General features: G+C 39.7%; 2 protein-coding genes across 2 annotated transcripts; one reads left to right on the forward strand and one right to left on the reverse strand.

Annotated features, from left to right (window-relative positions):
* Positions 1 to 1,104: 1,104 nt before the first annotated feature.
* On the reverse strand, positions 1,105 to 8,096 carry LOC143742221 (optineurin). Its single transcript, XM_077234957.1, has 14 exons — positions 7,813 to 8,096; positions 6,827 to 6,988; positions 6,361 to 6,554; positions 6,139 to 6,285; positions 5,992 to 6,056; positions 4,907 to 5,017; positions 4,739 to 4,817; positions 4,414 to 4,529; positions 3,843 to 3,992; positions 3,650 to 3,734; positions 3,200 to 3,355; positions 2,958 to 3,100; positions 2,797 to 2,882; positions 1,105 to 2,228 (listed from the first exon to the last, which is right to left on the reverse strand). Exons 2-14 carry the CDS (start codon positions 6,957 to 6,959, stop codon positions 2,122 to 2,124), a joined length of 1,572 nt encoding a protein of 523 aa, XP_077091072.1. The 5' UTR covers positions 6,960 to 6,988; positions 7,813 to 8,096; the 3' UTR covers positions 1,105 to 2,121.
* A 1,275-nt stretch (positions 8,097 to 9,371) lies between these two features.
* ccdc3a (coiled-coil domain containing 3a) lies at positions 9,372 to 16,148 on the forward strand. Its single transcript, XM_077234961.1, has 3 exons — positions 9,372 to 10,021; positions 10,787 to 10,961; positions 15,261 to 16,148. Exons 1-3 carry the CDS (start codon positions 9,654 to 9,656, stop codon positions 15,546 to 15,548), a joined length of 831 nt encoding a protein of 276 aa, XP_077091076.1. The 5' UTR covers positions 9,372 to 9,653; the 3' UTR covers positions 15,549 to 16,148.
* The last annotated feature ends 764 nt before the right edge of the window (positions 16,149 to 16,912 follow it).

A 16,912-nucleotide genomic window follows, 5' to 3' on the forward strand; every position in this document is an offset into this window, starting at 1 on the left:
AGGGTGTTTGGCTTATATTCCAGAGGCCTCACCGGTGATCCACTTGGAAACCCACCCGATCCATACCTCAAGGTCTGGTGTGGCTCTGCTTTTGGGGGGTAGACAGAATTTATCAAGGATAACACCAATCCTACATGGTCTGCACAGTTCAACTTCCCAAACTGCAAATATGGTGAAAACCTGAAGTTGGAGGTGTTGGACAAAGACCTGAATTATGATGATCACTTGCACACGTGTGCCACACAGGTGAAATATGGGTCTTTCAGCGCTACTTGTCGTTGGGATTATGAAACCCTGTTTTTGAGGTTTGAAGTGAAATAAACCTGTTCTAAATCAGCAGTTTGTAAAGCTACTTTGAGACTGATAACTATAATATGTGACTGTTTTTCTTGCTCATGTGTCAGTGTGTGTTCTGCATTGACTGATTGAATAGGCTATATTCATTTATTTTTTACTAAAATGCTTTTAATCTATAATCAAAAACCCCCCCTAACATTCACAATACAATATTAATAAAGACATATATCAAATAAAACTAGTTTCAGTGTGAATTGAGAAGCAGAGGTAACTAATAGGCTACTTGAGACTTCAGTAGGGATAAGTTGATTCAGAATCACCTCTCATTCTCAAGCGTTTGTGTCATATCAACCTTGCTTCTCTTCCTGCTCACAGATTTATTTCTCACTTGCAGCAAGTGAAAAATCTCCCCATTAGTGCAAATCACACATTTTATACTCTGGCCCATCTGTTGAATGCTCCTAAAGAGAGAGAAAAACCCTCTCTTTTAGGGTCACGATTCACGAATAGTAAATTTTTAAGTAATTTGGGAAATTACTTAAAAATGTACTAATCGTGAATGAGAGTGAATGTTTGCTCCAAAAAAACACACCACAAAAATTTGACAGTATTAGGCTGCTATATTTAAAGTAGCCTAGCCTATTCTGAAGCCATACTGTATAGTAGCCTAATATATAGTAATGCTGTCAAATTTGTATTGTCCCAACCCCCCCTATACTATAATATAACGACTTAAATTGCAGTTTGTCTGTCACATAAAGCTATCATATGAATAAATAACGATATTAATATAACGGACAAGTCGTATCAGATCACCTTTATGATTTTATTTAGGCGTGAAAGGCAGTTCCCAGTAGGCTAACGTTACTCATTCACTTTCATTAACTTACATCGACAAGAAGAGTGACCATTAGCTGCTACATACTTCAAAATGTCCTCCACGGAAAGTAACCTAAAGGATTTGCACATGAAGGTGACAAAATGACTGCAAACTTGTCACTTTTGGATGAACTAGTCCTTTAATAGCCTATGCAATTCCAATGCTGAGATTAATTTATGCATCGCGCAGGGCTAACGTTAACGTTACTTACAAAAAATAACATCTAACGTTAGACATGTGACGAAGAAAATATATATCTTTATGAACTTCAGAAAACTATTAGATTTTTTATTATTATTTATTAGGTAGGTATTAACTAACAGACAGACAGTTATATTCAAAATAACCCCAAATCTTACTAATTTACCATGATAAAGTGCTTTAACATTTGAACAGATGCAACAAATAAAATGAAGAGAAAACATTATCTGTTGATATCTGTCTGTATAATGTTGGGCATTGAAAGTATAATGAAAATACCACTAACCATTAACCAACATGAGACTTTTAAATAAATGATTCTCTCAGGGACATTCAAAGTTAATCTAAACAAAAATATTTTTGGGATTAATAATGCAATTTGCCCACAACAGATTTTTGTGTAATAGCCTGTATGCCACAATAATTACCCACCTGCAACATACAGTAATATACTTTCCTTAATAGTTGAATGATAAATTGTCAAAGCATCTTAAATGAATGTTTCTGTTATACAGGGCATATTTAGACCATATCCAACCATTCAGATTAAATGCTCATTCTCACCCTCAACCAGTATCTTCTATTGATCTGAAAACATCCACACTGATAATGTACAGTATATTTAGGATGCAGGGTTTATAGACCTGTGTTATTGAAGCATTATGTTTCAGCATGTTGAAGCTAAAGCTATCACACCACTCATTCACATATAGGGGGGATCTGGTATGGTTGAGGCAACAGGCTCAGATGATACAATCCATGATGTGGATCTGCAGGGAGTCCAGGTCAGGTAGGACTTCCCCACATTTGGGACAAGCATGGTCTGGAATATTCTGCTGCTGCCAATCACCTGGGAAAGAAAGAGGTCTATGTAAATTGTCCTCTCGCTGTTACAGTAGCATGAAAGTGTACAATATGGGCTCTTTAAAGGCGGGGTATGTGATTCTCTTTCTTGTCCGTTTTTTCAAAATAACTTGAAATCCTATTCCTAACCCACTCACAGCCACTGAGTTAGAAGCACTGAAATGTAAATTAAGCAATTTAATCATCTGTGGAACGGGCAGGACTCGAAAAACTCCAGCCAATCATTTCCAAGACCACCTAGAATCATTGGACAGTAAGTTATAACCATACCCCCCTCCCCCCAGCGGGTGTGACCCCCTTTGTGCGCATACTCAAAGCTCGTGACGCATGTGCATCTCGTCAGTAAAGCCGATTCCATGATTAGTAGTAAATCGTCATTACAATCTCTCCCGCATCTGAGTTTTCGCTCGTGCATGATTGCGCGTCCATGTTCTTCGTATGGGTGGAGTCAGCGTTGGAGGAAAGAAGGTAGGACCATTTGAATTGTTTATTTTCAAAATCTGCCGGTCGTTTTCCAAATCACATACCCCACCTTTAAGGTAAGGGTCTACTACCTCCTTGCAGGTTGCGTGGAGATGTGGGGCCTTGTGGATTTGCCCCACGCGACACATGTCTCCTTTGCATCTCGCTCATGGAATGCCTGAAGCATGAAAACAATTCTGTTAAGTTGGCACAGAGGTCACATGTGAGTGGGTAAGTTAAGTTTGTGACGTACCTGCCAAGTGATTCCATCTCCTCCTGAAGTTGGCTGTTCTGTTTCTTCACATACTCCAGCTGAGTGGCCAAACGCTCTTTCTCCTCGTGAATCTTCTCCCGAGCAGCTCGTTCTGCGTAGAAGTCTGAGGAATATATCTCTGCCTGTAATGTGTTCACAAAAAAACACTTAATAAATTATACAGATCGCGAAGAGCTTAAAAAAAGTGAGAGGACGTGACATGATATTACAATCGCTTGTACCTGAGCCTGGAAAACAGAGATAGTATCTAGCTCCTTTTCCTTCTGGAAGATTTCCATCTTCATCTCATCAATCTTCAGCTGTTTGTCTGCCAGCGCCTTTTCAGCCGTAGCAAACCTGGTTTGGAGGTCATCGTACTCTTCCTGTGATACACTACCCTGATCACACACACATGCGCAATGAGTTAAGAAACATGAATCATCAAAACCCTCAGAATACAAAATGAACGGCCTTATATTTTGCTGCAAGCAAAGTTGCTTCCTACCAAAAACGAGAATATTTGTAATTAACAGTTAAACCTAAATAATAGCATCTAGCCAAATGCAAAAATAGATGTGAGACTGAAGATTTACATTTTTCTAAAGTAAATGGGAGCTGGTGCAACTCCATGCAAAAGTCTTCCTTAAAGAGTGAGTTTACTACTTAATCCAAAATGATGATTCCTTTTGTACCTCTTTCTTCTTCTTTTCCTCTTGGAGCTCGTTGTAGTCTTCAAACAGCTTAGTGTAGGCATCTTTCAGCTGGTTTAAGTTGTTTCTGGCAAAGAAAGATAAAATGAGACGTGATTATTATGAAAACATTTAGATCTAGCAATCGCCTGTGCATTTCTGTAGGCATCAGTTGGAGGTAACAAGCTGCGCTTACTTCTCATCCTGAGTTTTCTTCTGTTCCAGTTTAATAGCAGCCTGGAGACTTTCCATCTGAACCTTCAGACAGTCGTTCTCAGCCTGAGTCTTCTGTTTCTCTCCCAGCTGAGCCCTTAAGGTGCCCAGATCCTGCTCCAAATCTCTACACCTGCAGACAGAGCAGGAGATTGGAGAGCTATAGATCTTGGAAAGCTTCAGGTTACAAGGAAAAAAAAGACAACCACTGTTTTCAACTTTAAAAGTAATAATATTAAATGTTTCTTGAGCAAAATCAAGTGACACTGAAGACTGGAGTAATGATGCTGAAAATACAGCTTTGCATCACAGGAATAAATTACATTTTTAAAATTAAAATAGAAAACAATTATTTTAAATAATATTATTTTAGACCATTACTGTTTTTACTGTATTTTTGATTAAAAAACTGCAGCCTAGGTGAGCATTAGAGACTTCTTTGAAAAACATTTCTCCAAACTTTTAACAGGTAGGGTTTAATTTAAAAAAATATATTTTTTTGTTTTAATTTGAAAACAAATGCATATAAGGCTGTTGTTGACTGGCTTTCTGACCTGTCCTGCAGATTTCTTTTCATGTTCTCAGCATCGTCTAGTTTGATCTGAGCTTGTTTCAGTTCATTACAGAGCTTCAACAACTGCTCCTCCAGATTCTTCACCCCAGCGCTTGACTGACAGAAACAAACATACACAAAATCGGTTGCTTTCTTCAAATTAAATGTAAACTCAAAGTTGTTGCCACACTCTAAACAATGTTCTTTTAGTTTCACATTCACAGACAAGACTGTCCTCAAAGACCACAACCACATTGATGTTTTGATCGAATAACTACTTCAAAAATGCTACAAAATGGATTGCTATAAAAGCCTGATTCTCATACACTGATTTCAGTTGTACTGGGGAGAGACGTCTGTGCGCTGCTGTCAGTGTGTTCCAGTCTGTTCTCCAACTCTGCAATTCTGCAAACACACACATATGCGCATACAATAAAAGAAGCTGAAATGCCTTAAGTTGTGTTTCTGAGAGGGTGTGTGAAAAGATGGCTGACCTCGCACGTTCCTCCTGAAGCTTAATCTGCAGTCTCTCCTTCTCATCCATCTCTGCTCTGAGGGAGTGAAGCAGCTGCCTGACTGTCTGCTCCTCCGACTCGCCCTTTGGCCTGTGTACGCACATATGTGTGCCTGGTTATCAAAATGAGGACCTACTATAGGCTTCTATTGTGTTTAAGTAATTACTCCAGACTAACCATGAGCCTTAGGGTGTGTGTTCACACCTGGCATGTTTGGTTGGATTAAAACGAACCCTTGTGTGATTCCCCTGTTAGTGCGGTTCATTTGAATAAGTGTAAATGCTGCCATCCGAACCCTGGTGCACATTAAACAAGTGGACCGAGACTCCTGAAAATATGGGTCTCGGTCAGCTTCCAAACGAACTCTGGTGCGGTTCAACTGAAATATGATCACTACACGGACCAAAGATATGCAAACGAACCTAAAATGGGATATATGTCACAAGATGCGACCCTAAAAAGGACAGATTTTTCTAGTCATAGTCACAATGTTGCACATCTCAGTTCAGTACAGGTGTCAGAACCCGCGTCTCCTCACAGCCGATCTTTGTTTGTGTGTGTGATAGAGCGATTCCTGCCATTGTTTTGACCCCTTTACACATTTTATAAGCTCTTCACGAGTTCTCAGCTGGTCAGTATACCATATGTAGGCTACGCACATACAACGAGCGCATTTAGGCCAGCAGACAGTAAGTTCTGTCACAAAATATACATAATAAAAGCCAACCAATCGGGTTGTGAACATATCCCTATGCCTGTAGGTTCGGTATCTTTAGGTTCAATGTTAAAATGCTAATGTGAACGCAAAGCAGACCAGGACTAAAAGTTTTTTTTTTGGGGTCCGGAGTGCCAAATGAACCAAACTACAAGTGTGAACACACCCTTAAGTATTTGTTTTATTTATTAAACAAATTTCCAGTTTAATTGAATGTCCCAAAAAGAGGCGTTGTCAGAGGTAACTGTCTTTCTAGCAAACAAACTATCTAAATAAGAAAATAAACAATTTGGTGAATCAGTAGCATTTAAATGGAAACCACAGTAAGCCTTTTAATCGCAGTGCTTACATGCAGAATGCAGATAGGTCCTTTTGTGTACTGGGCAAATCTCTGGTCACTTTTAAATCATCGTCCTGTGCAAGAAAGTACAAAGAGTGACAAATTGAGCAACATATTTTCCCTTTATTGTGTTTGTGTGTGTATGTTTATACTTACAGCTATTCTAATCTCAATGAATGAGTCGCTAGGTGAACCTTGTCCCGTTTTGAGCTGGAGTTCAGAGTTCAATGCTACCAGATCATTCTTCTCAGCCTGAAGTCGACCAATCTGACCCCTCAGTGCCTCCAGTTCAGTGTGTAAACACTACGGCAGATATTTAACTTTAGTCTTTATAATTGATTATATACTTCTGGGTTGTGTGATTCTAGCTTTGCTCACCTCGGCTCCACTTTTTTCCAGCTCTTCCACTCGTTTCTTCAACATCTCATTCTCTGAATCCATATTGTTCAGTTTGGTTTTGGCCTCTTCTAATCGTTTCTCCAGGAAGTCTCTCTCCTCCTTTTGCATCTCCTTCCATGCCGACAGACCCTCAAATCTCTCCTTCATGGACAAGTTGGTCTGTTTCAGGGCCTCTGTTGATACACATAATGATGTTGGATTGTTGTGCATGATGGAGCGTGTTTATGTATTGAGATTATGACTGAAAGTAAAACGACTGAGACACTGCTGTTTAAATCAGTGTTACCCTACCCTGTTCCTGGAGGCACATCAACAGTACACATTTTCAAACTCTTCCTAATCAAACAAACCTGATTCAACTCATTAGTGAGACTCCAAGACAAGAAATAATTGGGTCAGATAAGGAAGACATTCAACATGTGTACTGTTGGTGTTAATATCTCACCCTTCAGTTCTCTGTTCTCTTTGATCAGGGTGTTCATTTGCTGGAGGGTCTCCTCTAAACTGCCCACATTCCCCGGGCCGGACCCGCGAGGATGACTGATGTCCCCGTTCATCATCGATGAACCAGATGCCATGTTTTCGGTGTCTGTTGAGCTACAGTCTGCTGTGTTATGAAATACCACAGCATGACTCAGTTTAAGAAGGCTTACACTCACATATGCAATCATCAGCACAGAACGTAAAGTGAAACTTAGGCTGAACAGACCAAAATTCTAGGCAAATATATGCTTTACCATAACTATAAAAAGAAAATATAAATAACATGTAATGAGTAAAACGTGTAATACATTTTATATGCACTAAACAATATTTTCTATTTTAAAACAAGTATAATTAAAAGAGCGTTTATATAAACACACATAAGTTATGTGTATGCTCAAAATACAAATGGAAATTCGAATCTTATCAGTTAATCCGAATCACACAATCCTGAACTAAACTATGACGAATCGAACTGAATAGGTTCTCGAGTTGACATTACGTTTCACTGGTTTGGAGGATTGTCGGTGAGTAATGGTTTCTATTTCGTACTGTACCCTGCACAAAGCAATGGCATCAAGCGACTTTATACGAGATTTAAATGACAAGCGTGTGAGTAGAGGATGATGACAATCATTTCTGGGAGAACTAGCCTAGTCCTTTAACATTAACTTGTGAAAAACACACATGATGTATGAGTGGTAAACACTGTTTTACGTTGGTTTCCTCATTGGTTTGGACAGACTGTTCTCACCCGAGACGTTTCACAAGACATCCAATTTTGGTGTCACGAGAAAGCGAAAGTTAACGAAGACATTTGCAGTAGAAATTAACTAACACTCGTTAATCATTCTAATGTGTTTCCTTAGAGCGCAACATATTAACACAACTTTTTTAAATGCCACGCGTTTAATAACTTGATATATATAAGAGCAATGCGCTACTCACAAAGCGTTCTCTTCTTGTGTGCAGCAACTTGTTTTGAGTATGCTCGTTTCCTGTTGTAGACGTCAGTGAAGGGCGATGAGCGCGCGGATTTGTGATCCAGCAGGACTGGTCTATACAGTAAGCGTTATACAGGTCAGTGTCTATCCACTGTCATAAGACTCTGCTCTGAATTCACAGCACAACCAGCTGACGGTGATGTCAGGACGCGTTTCGGGGTTTCCCTGCGCCTGCCCTTCCCTGTTGAGGACGGTCATCCCACATGACGCAGTGACGCACTCCGAACTGGGGCAAACGGAGGGGCTTTTCGACACCCGTATTTTCATACTAGTATAAGGGTCATACTTTCCTATTTACACGATGACAAGAAATGTCGTAGGGGAATACAAAGTTGCTCTTTCTTTCCATATACTGCATGATATTTATGGGTTTGGCATAAAACGCTTAAATAGCAATAACAACAGCGGTGATAATTGGCGGCCTACATTATCATAATTATTATAATTAAAAGTTGAGTTCCCTGTAATGTAAGGACTTTGTTGATGCACTAGATGGAGCCACTGAGACAGAGATGCGTTTAAAGGCGCGCCATCTGAGTTAAGACTGCTCTGTTCCTGCTAAAAATTCTGTAAAAGAAGACGCAAAGCAGCATAAAAACCAGACTAAATTATGCCTGCTCTGACCCACCTCTGCCCCTATAACAATATCCAGTTAAAATTGTGTAAATGCATTTATGCCACCTCTGAGCAGCAGTCTGTGTGAAGACACAATTGCCACTTCAGAAGTGCTTCTGTGCCACCTTTCCAGTGTGAATTTGGCTTAAGTAAAATTGTCTGTTAACCTAATAATTAGGGGGAGACTGGAGCTGACATCTCCATGTTATTGCCCAGAAAAATATACAGCCAAACATTGAATTAAAGTTTACCTTTTGTACTTTTAATCTTTCAAAATAATAGTTCTGTAACACTGATATCATCAGCATGATATAAACTGGTATTTAAACATTATTTATATGAATAATTGCTCCTTTTTTGTTGCAAACTCTGGTCACCTGGAAAACAAAATAAGTGAAAAATAACATCACGTGATTATATATATATATATATACACACACACACACACACACACACACATATATATATATATATATATATATATATATATATATATATATATATATATATATATATATATATATATATATGTGATATTTACATGCAACAAATAAAAGCTACTTTTAAGGGTATTACTTTATTTGAAACTTTATTTTGTAAAGCGCTTTGAGGTGTAAATTTTAAAGAGCGCTATAGAAAATCAAGTTTATTATCATCATAGAAATGGTATAAGGGATAGGTTTCAACTAATTTTAAAAGGGCAACACAATAGAGGCAATCTCATGTTATGTAATAATACAATAAACCTTTTCATGACTGAAAAGTCAATGGCCCAATACATTTTTCTTCAGAGCAGTTTTGGTGATTAAAGTGAATTATCATGGGCAGTGATCTGTCTGTCTGTGTAATTTATAAAGACAAAAAAATGAGTCCAAATCCTCTGTCCAGGAATGTAGCAGTGAGTGAGGCTGATGGACGCAGGATGCAGCGCGTCTATTGGCTGGTTAAACTTCAGCGCGTCCGATTGGCCTGAGACGAACTTTAGGGGTGATGATGGATCGAGGAGGAGCAGGACGTGGGAACTCTTGTGAACCTTCAGCAGTCTGAACAAGTCGAGACTATGTGAACTGACCCCGGGCCATTGCATGGGTGCCTTCACTGCATTGCCTATCCACTGAACCCGTGAACGAGCCATTTTTGCGCGTGGGAATATTTACTGGCACGGGAAGCATGCACCTTGCGCTTCTGCTGACGCTGGGTTTCGGGTTCGCGTTTGCTTGCCAGCTACCCAGCGAGTGGCGACCCCTGAGCGAGGGTTGTCGGGCTGAACTCGCCGAGATCATCGTGTACGCCAAGGTGTTGGCCATCCACGAGGAGCCGTACGCGTCCAGTCTGTACAACTACCTGCCGTACCAGAAGCACGAGCGCGCGGAGGACGCGCTGCTGTACGCGGCGGAGGTGGAGTTGCTATGCGACCAGGCGTGGGGCAGCATGCTTGAGGTGCCCGCGGGCTCGCGCCTCAACCTCACGGGTCTCGGGTACTTCAGCTGTCAGTCACACACGGTGATGGAAAACAACTCCTACATATTCTTCCTTAGGTGGGTTCACTTCTGTTTGGAAACAAAGAACCAGTTTTTATTCTGAATTTAAGTTGGGGGAAAGAATAATTTTCATGGTGTACCGTCTCAATGGAACGCCGGGAAGCTCAAAAACACGTGACTTTTAACACGTAAACAACGCGTTAACTACGGGTAGTTTGCGCATTAAAGTTCGACGCGTAATTGACATGTAATGGACTCACAAACAACGCGGATAAAAGCCTAAATTCGTGTCTTTAAGGAAAATTGTGACTAAACTATTTAAATCATATAGTTTTACATTCTTTATGAATTTTTTCAAAGCGTCAAAGTGTTAGTTGCCTTGCTGCTGTCAATGAGAGAGAGAGCTCTCAGATTTCATCAAAAAGATTTGTGTTCCGAACATAAACGAAAGCCTATGCGACATGAGGGTGAGTAATTAATAACAGAATAGTCATCTTTGGGATGGACTATCCCTTTAAGGGGCGGTTATTGAATCATTCTACTCACATACTGAACTGCAAGTTCTTTTATTGAAACGAACTGTTAAAATGACCTTTTATTTATGATATTTAAGTTTATAAAATTAGATTGGGGTGCCTATTTTATCTTAAAAACAAAATGAAGACGCAAACATTGCATGTTATTTAGTTCGTTTTATTATTTGTATACATTTTGTGATATTAAAATTTATTTAAAATATTTTTAAAGGCAAACAAGCCAATAAGTCATCCTCACCAGTACAGTATATGCAAACAAACAAACATTTGTGTGTATTTTATACAGAATGGATGAAAACTACAACATCCTCCCTCATGGAGTTAACTTCCAGGACGCCATATTCCCTGATACGCTGGATAACAGACGACTGTTTTCCAGCCTCTTCCAGTTCTCAAACTGCTCTGCTGGACAGACGGTGCACAACTTTAATAGTGATTGGGAGAGCCAGGAAGACAGCAGGGTACGACACTAATAAACACAGACACACACACACACACACACACACACACACACACACACACACACACACACACACACACACACAGATGTGTTCAATATGCAATAGAGTTGCAGAGATAAATGAGCACGTCCTGAACGATGTAGATTTAACAATGCCTTGCAGAAAACCATATCTTGTCAAGAGAATTGAAAGGCATGAATCTGCTAAAGGTGAACATCATGCGTATGTGAGCTTTGCGTCGTTACAGGCAGACGTTCAGAGTGCGTTCTGTTTTGAAACGACTCTGTTGTAAATTCAAGAAGCTTGTAAAAGGCCTTTTTTAAAACAAGAATGTCTGCATGCACAACTGCATTATTTTTACCTGGGCTTTAACAGTAAAACAGCAGCCAATTTCCATTCCAGTACTGCACTAACAGTGAACCACGTGATTTCACCAAGCACTATATGTTTGTAGATCAGCATCTTTGTTGATCCTGGAACAACATTCCAATCAGCCAATCAGATTTGAGGGACAAGTTTAGAGTTTATGGCAAGTTTAGGCTTACAAACAGGGTTAGGTGCTTCTACATCAGTTCTACATTCACCAATCATTTCCCTCTGATTTCAGGGATAAGTTATGGGTAGGGTTAGGTTTAGGTATAGGGTTAGGATAAAAATTTCGGACAGGAATGTTGTTCCAGGATTAACAAAATGGCATGACAAAAACAGAACACTTCTTACTTGGCAAATTAATATACAAAACAACTGCTGCAATAATGACTCAAGGAATCTAATTGGCTGTAGCCAAAAACGTGTCACAGGAAGTGAGAATAATATGAAAATAACATGTTCAGGTTCTGGGTTCATACAGCACACACAAGTCCCTTTCTTTGGTGGTCTTTATATTGACGACTGTGACTGTTCATCACGGTAGGAGGCTGAGATAATTCTAGAGTTAATTCGGCTCGATAGAGGCCGGATTAAAGACCTCCCAGCTAGAGCTGCCCTACCTACCTTACACACACACACACACACACACACACACACACACACACACACATTCGGACAGCCTATCCCACCTAAACACACACATCTGCCACTGAAAATAAAGCTGAGATAGAAAATAAAAAGAAAGAGTGAGGGAGACGTCAGATGGATGTGAACATCCTCTTGGGGAAACGGCGGTGGGTTTTGAAAGGAAAATAAATCATGTTTTTGATGAGGACGGTTTGATGAAGAATGGGAGGAATGTCAGGGGTCCTCAGAGGTTATGGCAGGGCTTGAGCTGATGTAACACACACACACACAGTATCAAGTGGTGGAAGTTATGTTTGCCTTGATGAGATTAGCCTGCTGTACATTCAAACACATCAAACACAGAGGCGCTCAATATTTGGACGGTGGTCTGCTGTCTAGAGAGAGGGGCTTATATTCAGACAAACACATTGAGATTCCTGAATGTACAGATAAATATCCACTTCATCTAACCAAAAACAGTCATCAGCTCAAGGGTGGACAGTTTCAGATTTATTGATTGTAATATACCAACAGAGAAACCGATACAGAGTAAACCAGTGGGAATCTCCCTTTCCTTCCAGACAAACATATACATTCAAATGAAAAAGTATATGTGCTCCTTGGCCGTGAACGTGGAAAGACCTGGACCATGGAAGTGGGACTTTTGGGTTACACTTTATTTTCAGGTGTCTGTGTTACAGTGTAATTATATATTTAAGTACTGAGTAATAATAATTAACTACATGTACTTACTATAGGGTTAGGGTGAGGTTTAGGGTTTAGTTGCATGTAATTATGCATAATTTATAGTTATTACTACAGTAACTACATGTAACGTGTAATAAGGACTTTGTAAAATAAAGTGTCATTGACTTTTATTTTCAAATGTTCAAATCACTCGCACATATGCCTTTGTACATGCACTGTATATGTACATGCACGGACATCCACTGAGTCTCCTGATGATGAAGATTACAGTGCGTCATGCAGACAGTGTGTGGAACGCAGTGACCTGAGGAGGTGCAGGGTTTCTCGAACAGATGTCCACTGTGCTAAACAGATGTGACAGTCTATGTGCAATAAAGGAATATATGGGGGTTCAAAACTATTTCATTTTTATTAACTGCATCTTTTCTGAACCCTCAACATTTTTAAAAATGTTACATTTATTCAAGTATTACAGATCATAGCAGACATACAGTGAAACTTCACTAATCACAGAGACAGACAGATGCATAGACACAGCGGAGAGAAGATAAAGATAATTATGGTGTGTGTTTGTGTGTGTGTGTGTGTGTGCTGCAGTAACAGGTGGGGCTGATTATCAGAGAGATAATAAGAGCTGTTTAAAACAGGAGTTTTACTGTGGGAAAAGGATTGAGGTTGCCTGAGGGACTTTGTGCTCTTGTGACTGTAGCCAGAACGGTGTGTGTTATGTATGTCACCCCCTGCTTCCTGTGCAATCCATCTTAAACACCCATTATACTTATTAAACTCTAATCTGGTTCGGACAAATGCAAAAAAAAAACAAAAAAAACATTGGCACTGCAGTACAATGTCTGAATGTATAATGTATTTAATCAAAATATCAGGTATTGATTCTGAAGAGCTTGGGCTGTTCATCCATGCTTTCGTAACGAGAAGCTTTTGACTAAAAGATCGTTTAACCGGAGGTCTCAAGTTGTGCTGATGTAGTGTTTACAGTGTGTGTGTGTGTGTGTGTGTGTGTGTGTGTGTGTGTGTGTGTGTGTGTGTGTGTGTGTGTGTGTGTGTGTGTGTGTGTGTGTGTGTGTGTGTGTGTGTGTGTGTGTGTGTGTGCTTGTGTGATTTCATGTTTGTCTTGTGTCCCATTTAAAACACTTTTCATTTTGTTGGAAATTGAAGCAAGATCATTTAATACTCTCTATCTATCTATCTATCTATCTATCTATCTATCTATCTATCTATCTATCTATCTATCTATCCATCTATCTATCTATCTATCTATCCTTGTCTTATTTTCATTTCTAAAAACACACTATTGTTATAGACGACTCACTGACCACCACATCTGGGTCTAGTTTGGGTCTGAAAGCAAAGCAGGCTATATTTGGCTCTTGTGGTTGTAAATACACATCAACCACGTTAAGAAGAAATCATATTATATTAAATTGCATTGCTGGATAGCTGTTTACATAGTTTCACAAGCAAAAGAAGCAACATAAGGTCTTGTTAATGAGCAGCGCTGTTTATTTCAGCGTGTGTGTTGTTTTAGGTGTGTTGGTGTCCACTTTTCAGTCTCTGGGTCTCGTGGAGTTTGGAGAGGGCTGTTGTTGTTACAGCAGTCAGTGGGTGTTTTGTTTGGACAGTAGGACACAACAACAGTTATTCTCATCACTCCTTCTTTCTCTGAACACTCTTCTGTCCAGGATAGCTTTTACAAAGTGCACAAACATATTATATAAACTTATACACTACCGTTCAAACGTTTGGGGTCTCTGAGGGGAAGGGAGGGGAGGGGGGGGGGGGGGATTCATTAATAAAGTAAATTAATACTTTTATTCAGCATGGATGCATTAAATTGATCAAAAGTGACAGTGAAGACATTCATAATGTTACAAAAGAATCCTGTAAAAAAAAAAGTATCACAGTTTCCACAAAATATTAAACGGCATAGTTTTCAACATTGGTAATGATAAATGTTTATTGAGCAGCAAATCAGCATATTAGAATTATTTCTGAAGGATCATGTGACACTGATCATTTTAATTTTTTTCAAATGCAGTCATTGCTTGAACAGACATTTTAAGTCATTATTAACTGAATTTTTTTTAATGAACTTCACAGTTTCCATTCACTTTCATGTAACTTGTGTTCACAGTCAACATATTTTTTTTTTGTGCAGTTAGCTCATGTGGTGACCTCTGACATCATCTGACACTCAGGTTTGTCTCTTTACAATAGGGATTTAGACCTTTCCGCTGCTCAGGGAGAACATGCGTCCTCCCGTTGCTCAAATACACACAGTAATCACACACACTCCACATGCACACACACACACACACTCAGCATGCCTCGACTTGTGTCTACCGTGGGCATGACAGCATGTCACTTTTGAACTGCCTCCATCACACACACGCTGGCATCTGTAGGGGCCCAGAGAAGAAAGGCGGCGCTCAACAGGAAATATTAAGGCTGACGGAGGCTGGAAATGATGTCATGTTGTATATTGACCTTCATTCCACAGGGTCAGGTTATCAATGCATGCACAGACCTCTGATTATAACGTACCCGAGTGACCCTCTCTCTCTCTTTTTCTTTCAGCTGCTGTGTTCCTCCGTGCAGAAGGTGTTGTTCGAGGAGGAGGAGCGGGTCGGACAGCTCCAGGAGCGGGTGGCTGAGCTGGAGAGGAAGAATAAACAGTTAAAAGAACGAGTGGGGAAACTGAGGCATTCTCTGAGGAAAGCCCGGAAGGTGTCCCGCCGCGCAGAGCGGGAACGCCAGGAGCTCCAAGAGCTCGTGAAGACGGCGGAGAGACGTGCAGGACTTCACCTCAATGCCATTCCACCACAACACAGCCCTCCACGCCACAGATACACACATGGACTGTGAGCTCATCACGCAAACACCTTCACACTCGGAAAAAAGTGCTTCTCTTACTCTGCATTTTTATCTTGTTTTCCAGGACAAATATCTTATCATCTTAAAAAGATACATTTACTTGAGAAGCAAGATGACATGAAACAATTTGTCTTGTATTCTGACAAATGTATCAAAATTAAAGTGATTGACGCTATAATTGAGAAATGTTTACTGGAAAACAAGACAAATATACTCGCTGTTTGCAATGCATTGACTCATACAGACTGCAGGGCAGTCTTCAAATACATTATATTTGAAATTTTTGTTCTCTCCACAGCAGTTAATTTAGCTCCAAATGCTTAAAATGATTTGTACATAATATTAATGTTGACACTAAACGAGTAAGCTTAAACTTAATATGCTTTTTAAAGAAATTTAAGATGATAGTTAAAAGTGAATACTTTTATTTCTGATACAACTATAAAAAAAATGACTTGTTGGTGTAACCTAATGTAGTTGGGTTAATTCTGTCATATTCAAAAATATGTGACTTTTATTTTGAATTAAACCAAATAATATAGATGCTACCACATGAAGCTTTTAAAACAATAAAACATGTTTACTTTAAAATCACGGATGTGTTTGACTGTTGCGCTCGCGTCTTTTTCAGCTCACCAGGCATTGTAAAAGAGTGGCGCTCAAGTTGAAATAAATCTCTAGATCTTGGATCTTTTTTTAACCGCAAATATGCGTTCGGTGTGAATGGCCCCTCATGCTTCCAAATGTAAACGCTATAGTTTGTAAGAAATTTAAGATGAAAGTTTAAAAATTTTTACAATATTCAGCGTTTAAGATGTAACAGACAGCAGTGTTGTCATCATAATATTTGCATACTGGATTGTGATTGGTCTGTCTTTCTTCAAAGTATTTTTAGTTTGTCTTTAGTTGTAATTGTAAAACTCAAGTGTTTGCACAAATGCAATTGACCCTTCGCTAAGCCCCGCCCTCCTTAGTTACTGTTACTACGCCTGTCAAGCTTTCACGTCTAGCACGTCTATTACAGTGTGTGTGCACCGGTGTCAGACATTCCCAAGGAGATAATTAGTAATTTTTGGCGAACATGTGAAATACCTGGGAGAGCAAGACAAAAGGGACTGCAGTAGGCATTCGAGGGATATATCCACGACATAATATGCAACCGATTAGAGAATAATTTCATAAAAATTGAAGCTAAAGCCTATTGAGAGTGAGGAGTCACGTGCCGATTTGGGCGGGGTCTGAGCCTGTCGGCCATGATGGTAGGAGATGCTATCGGTTGCCAGGGGCAACGCCTTCAGAACTTCACAGAGGCGCTACTAAACATTCCAGAGCTCTTTAATTTTCGCGCATTTATT

Source organism: Siphateles boraxobius, unplaced genomic scaffold (genome assembly GCF_051911475.1).
Source record: "Siphateles boraxobius isolate OS27281-9 unplaced genomic scaffold, OSU_SipBor_1 19, whole genome shotgun sequence".
In the NCBI taxonomy this organism is placed as follows: Eukaryota; Metazoa; Chordata; class Actinopteri; order Cypriniformes; family Leuciscidae; genus Siphateles; species Siphateles boraxobius.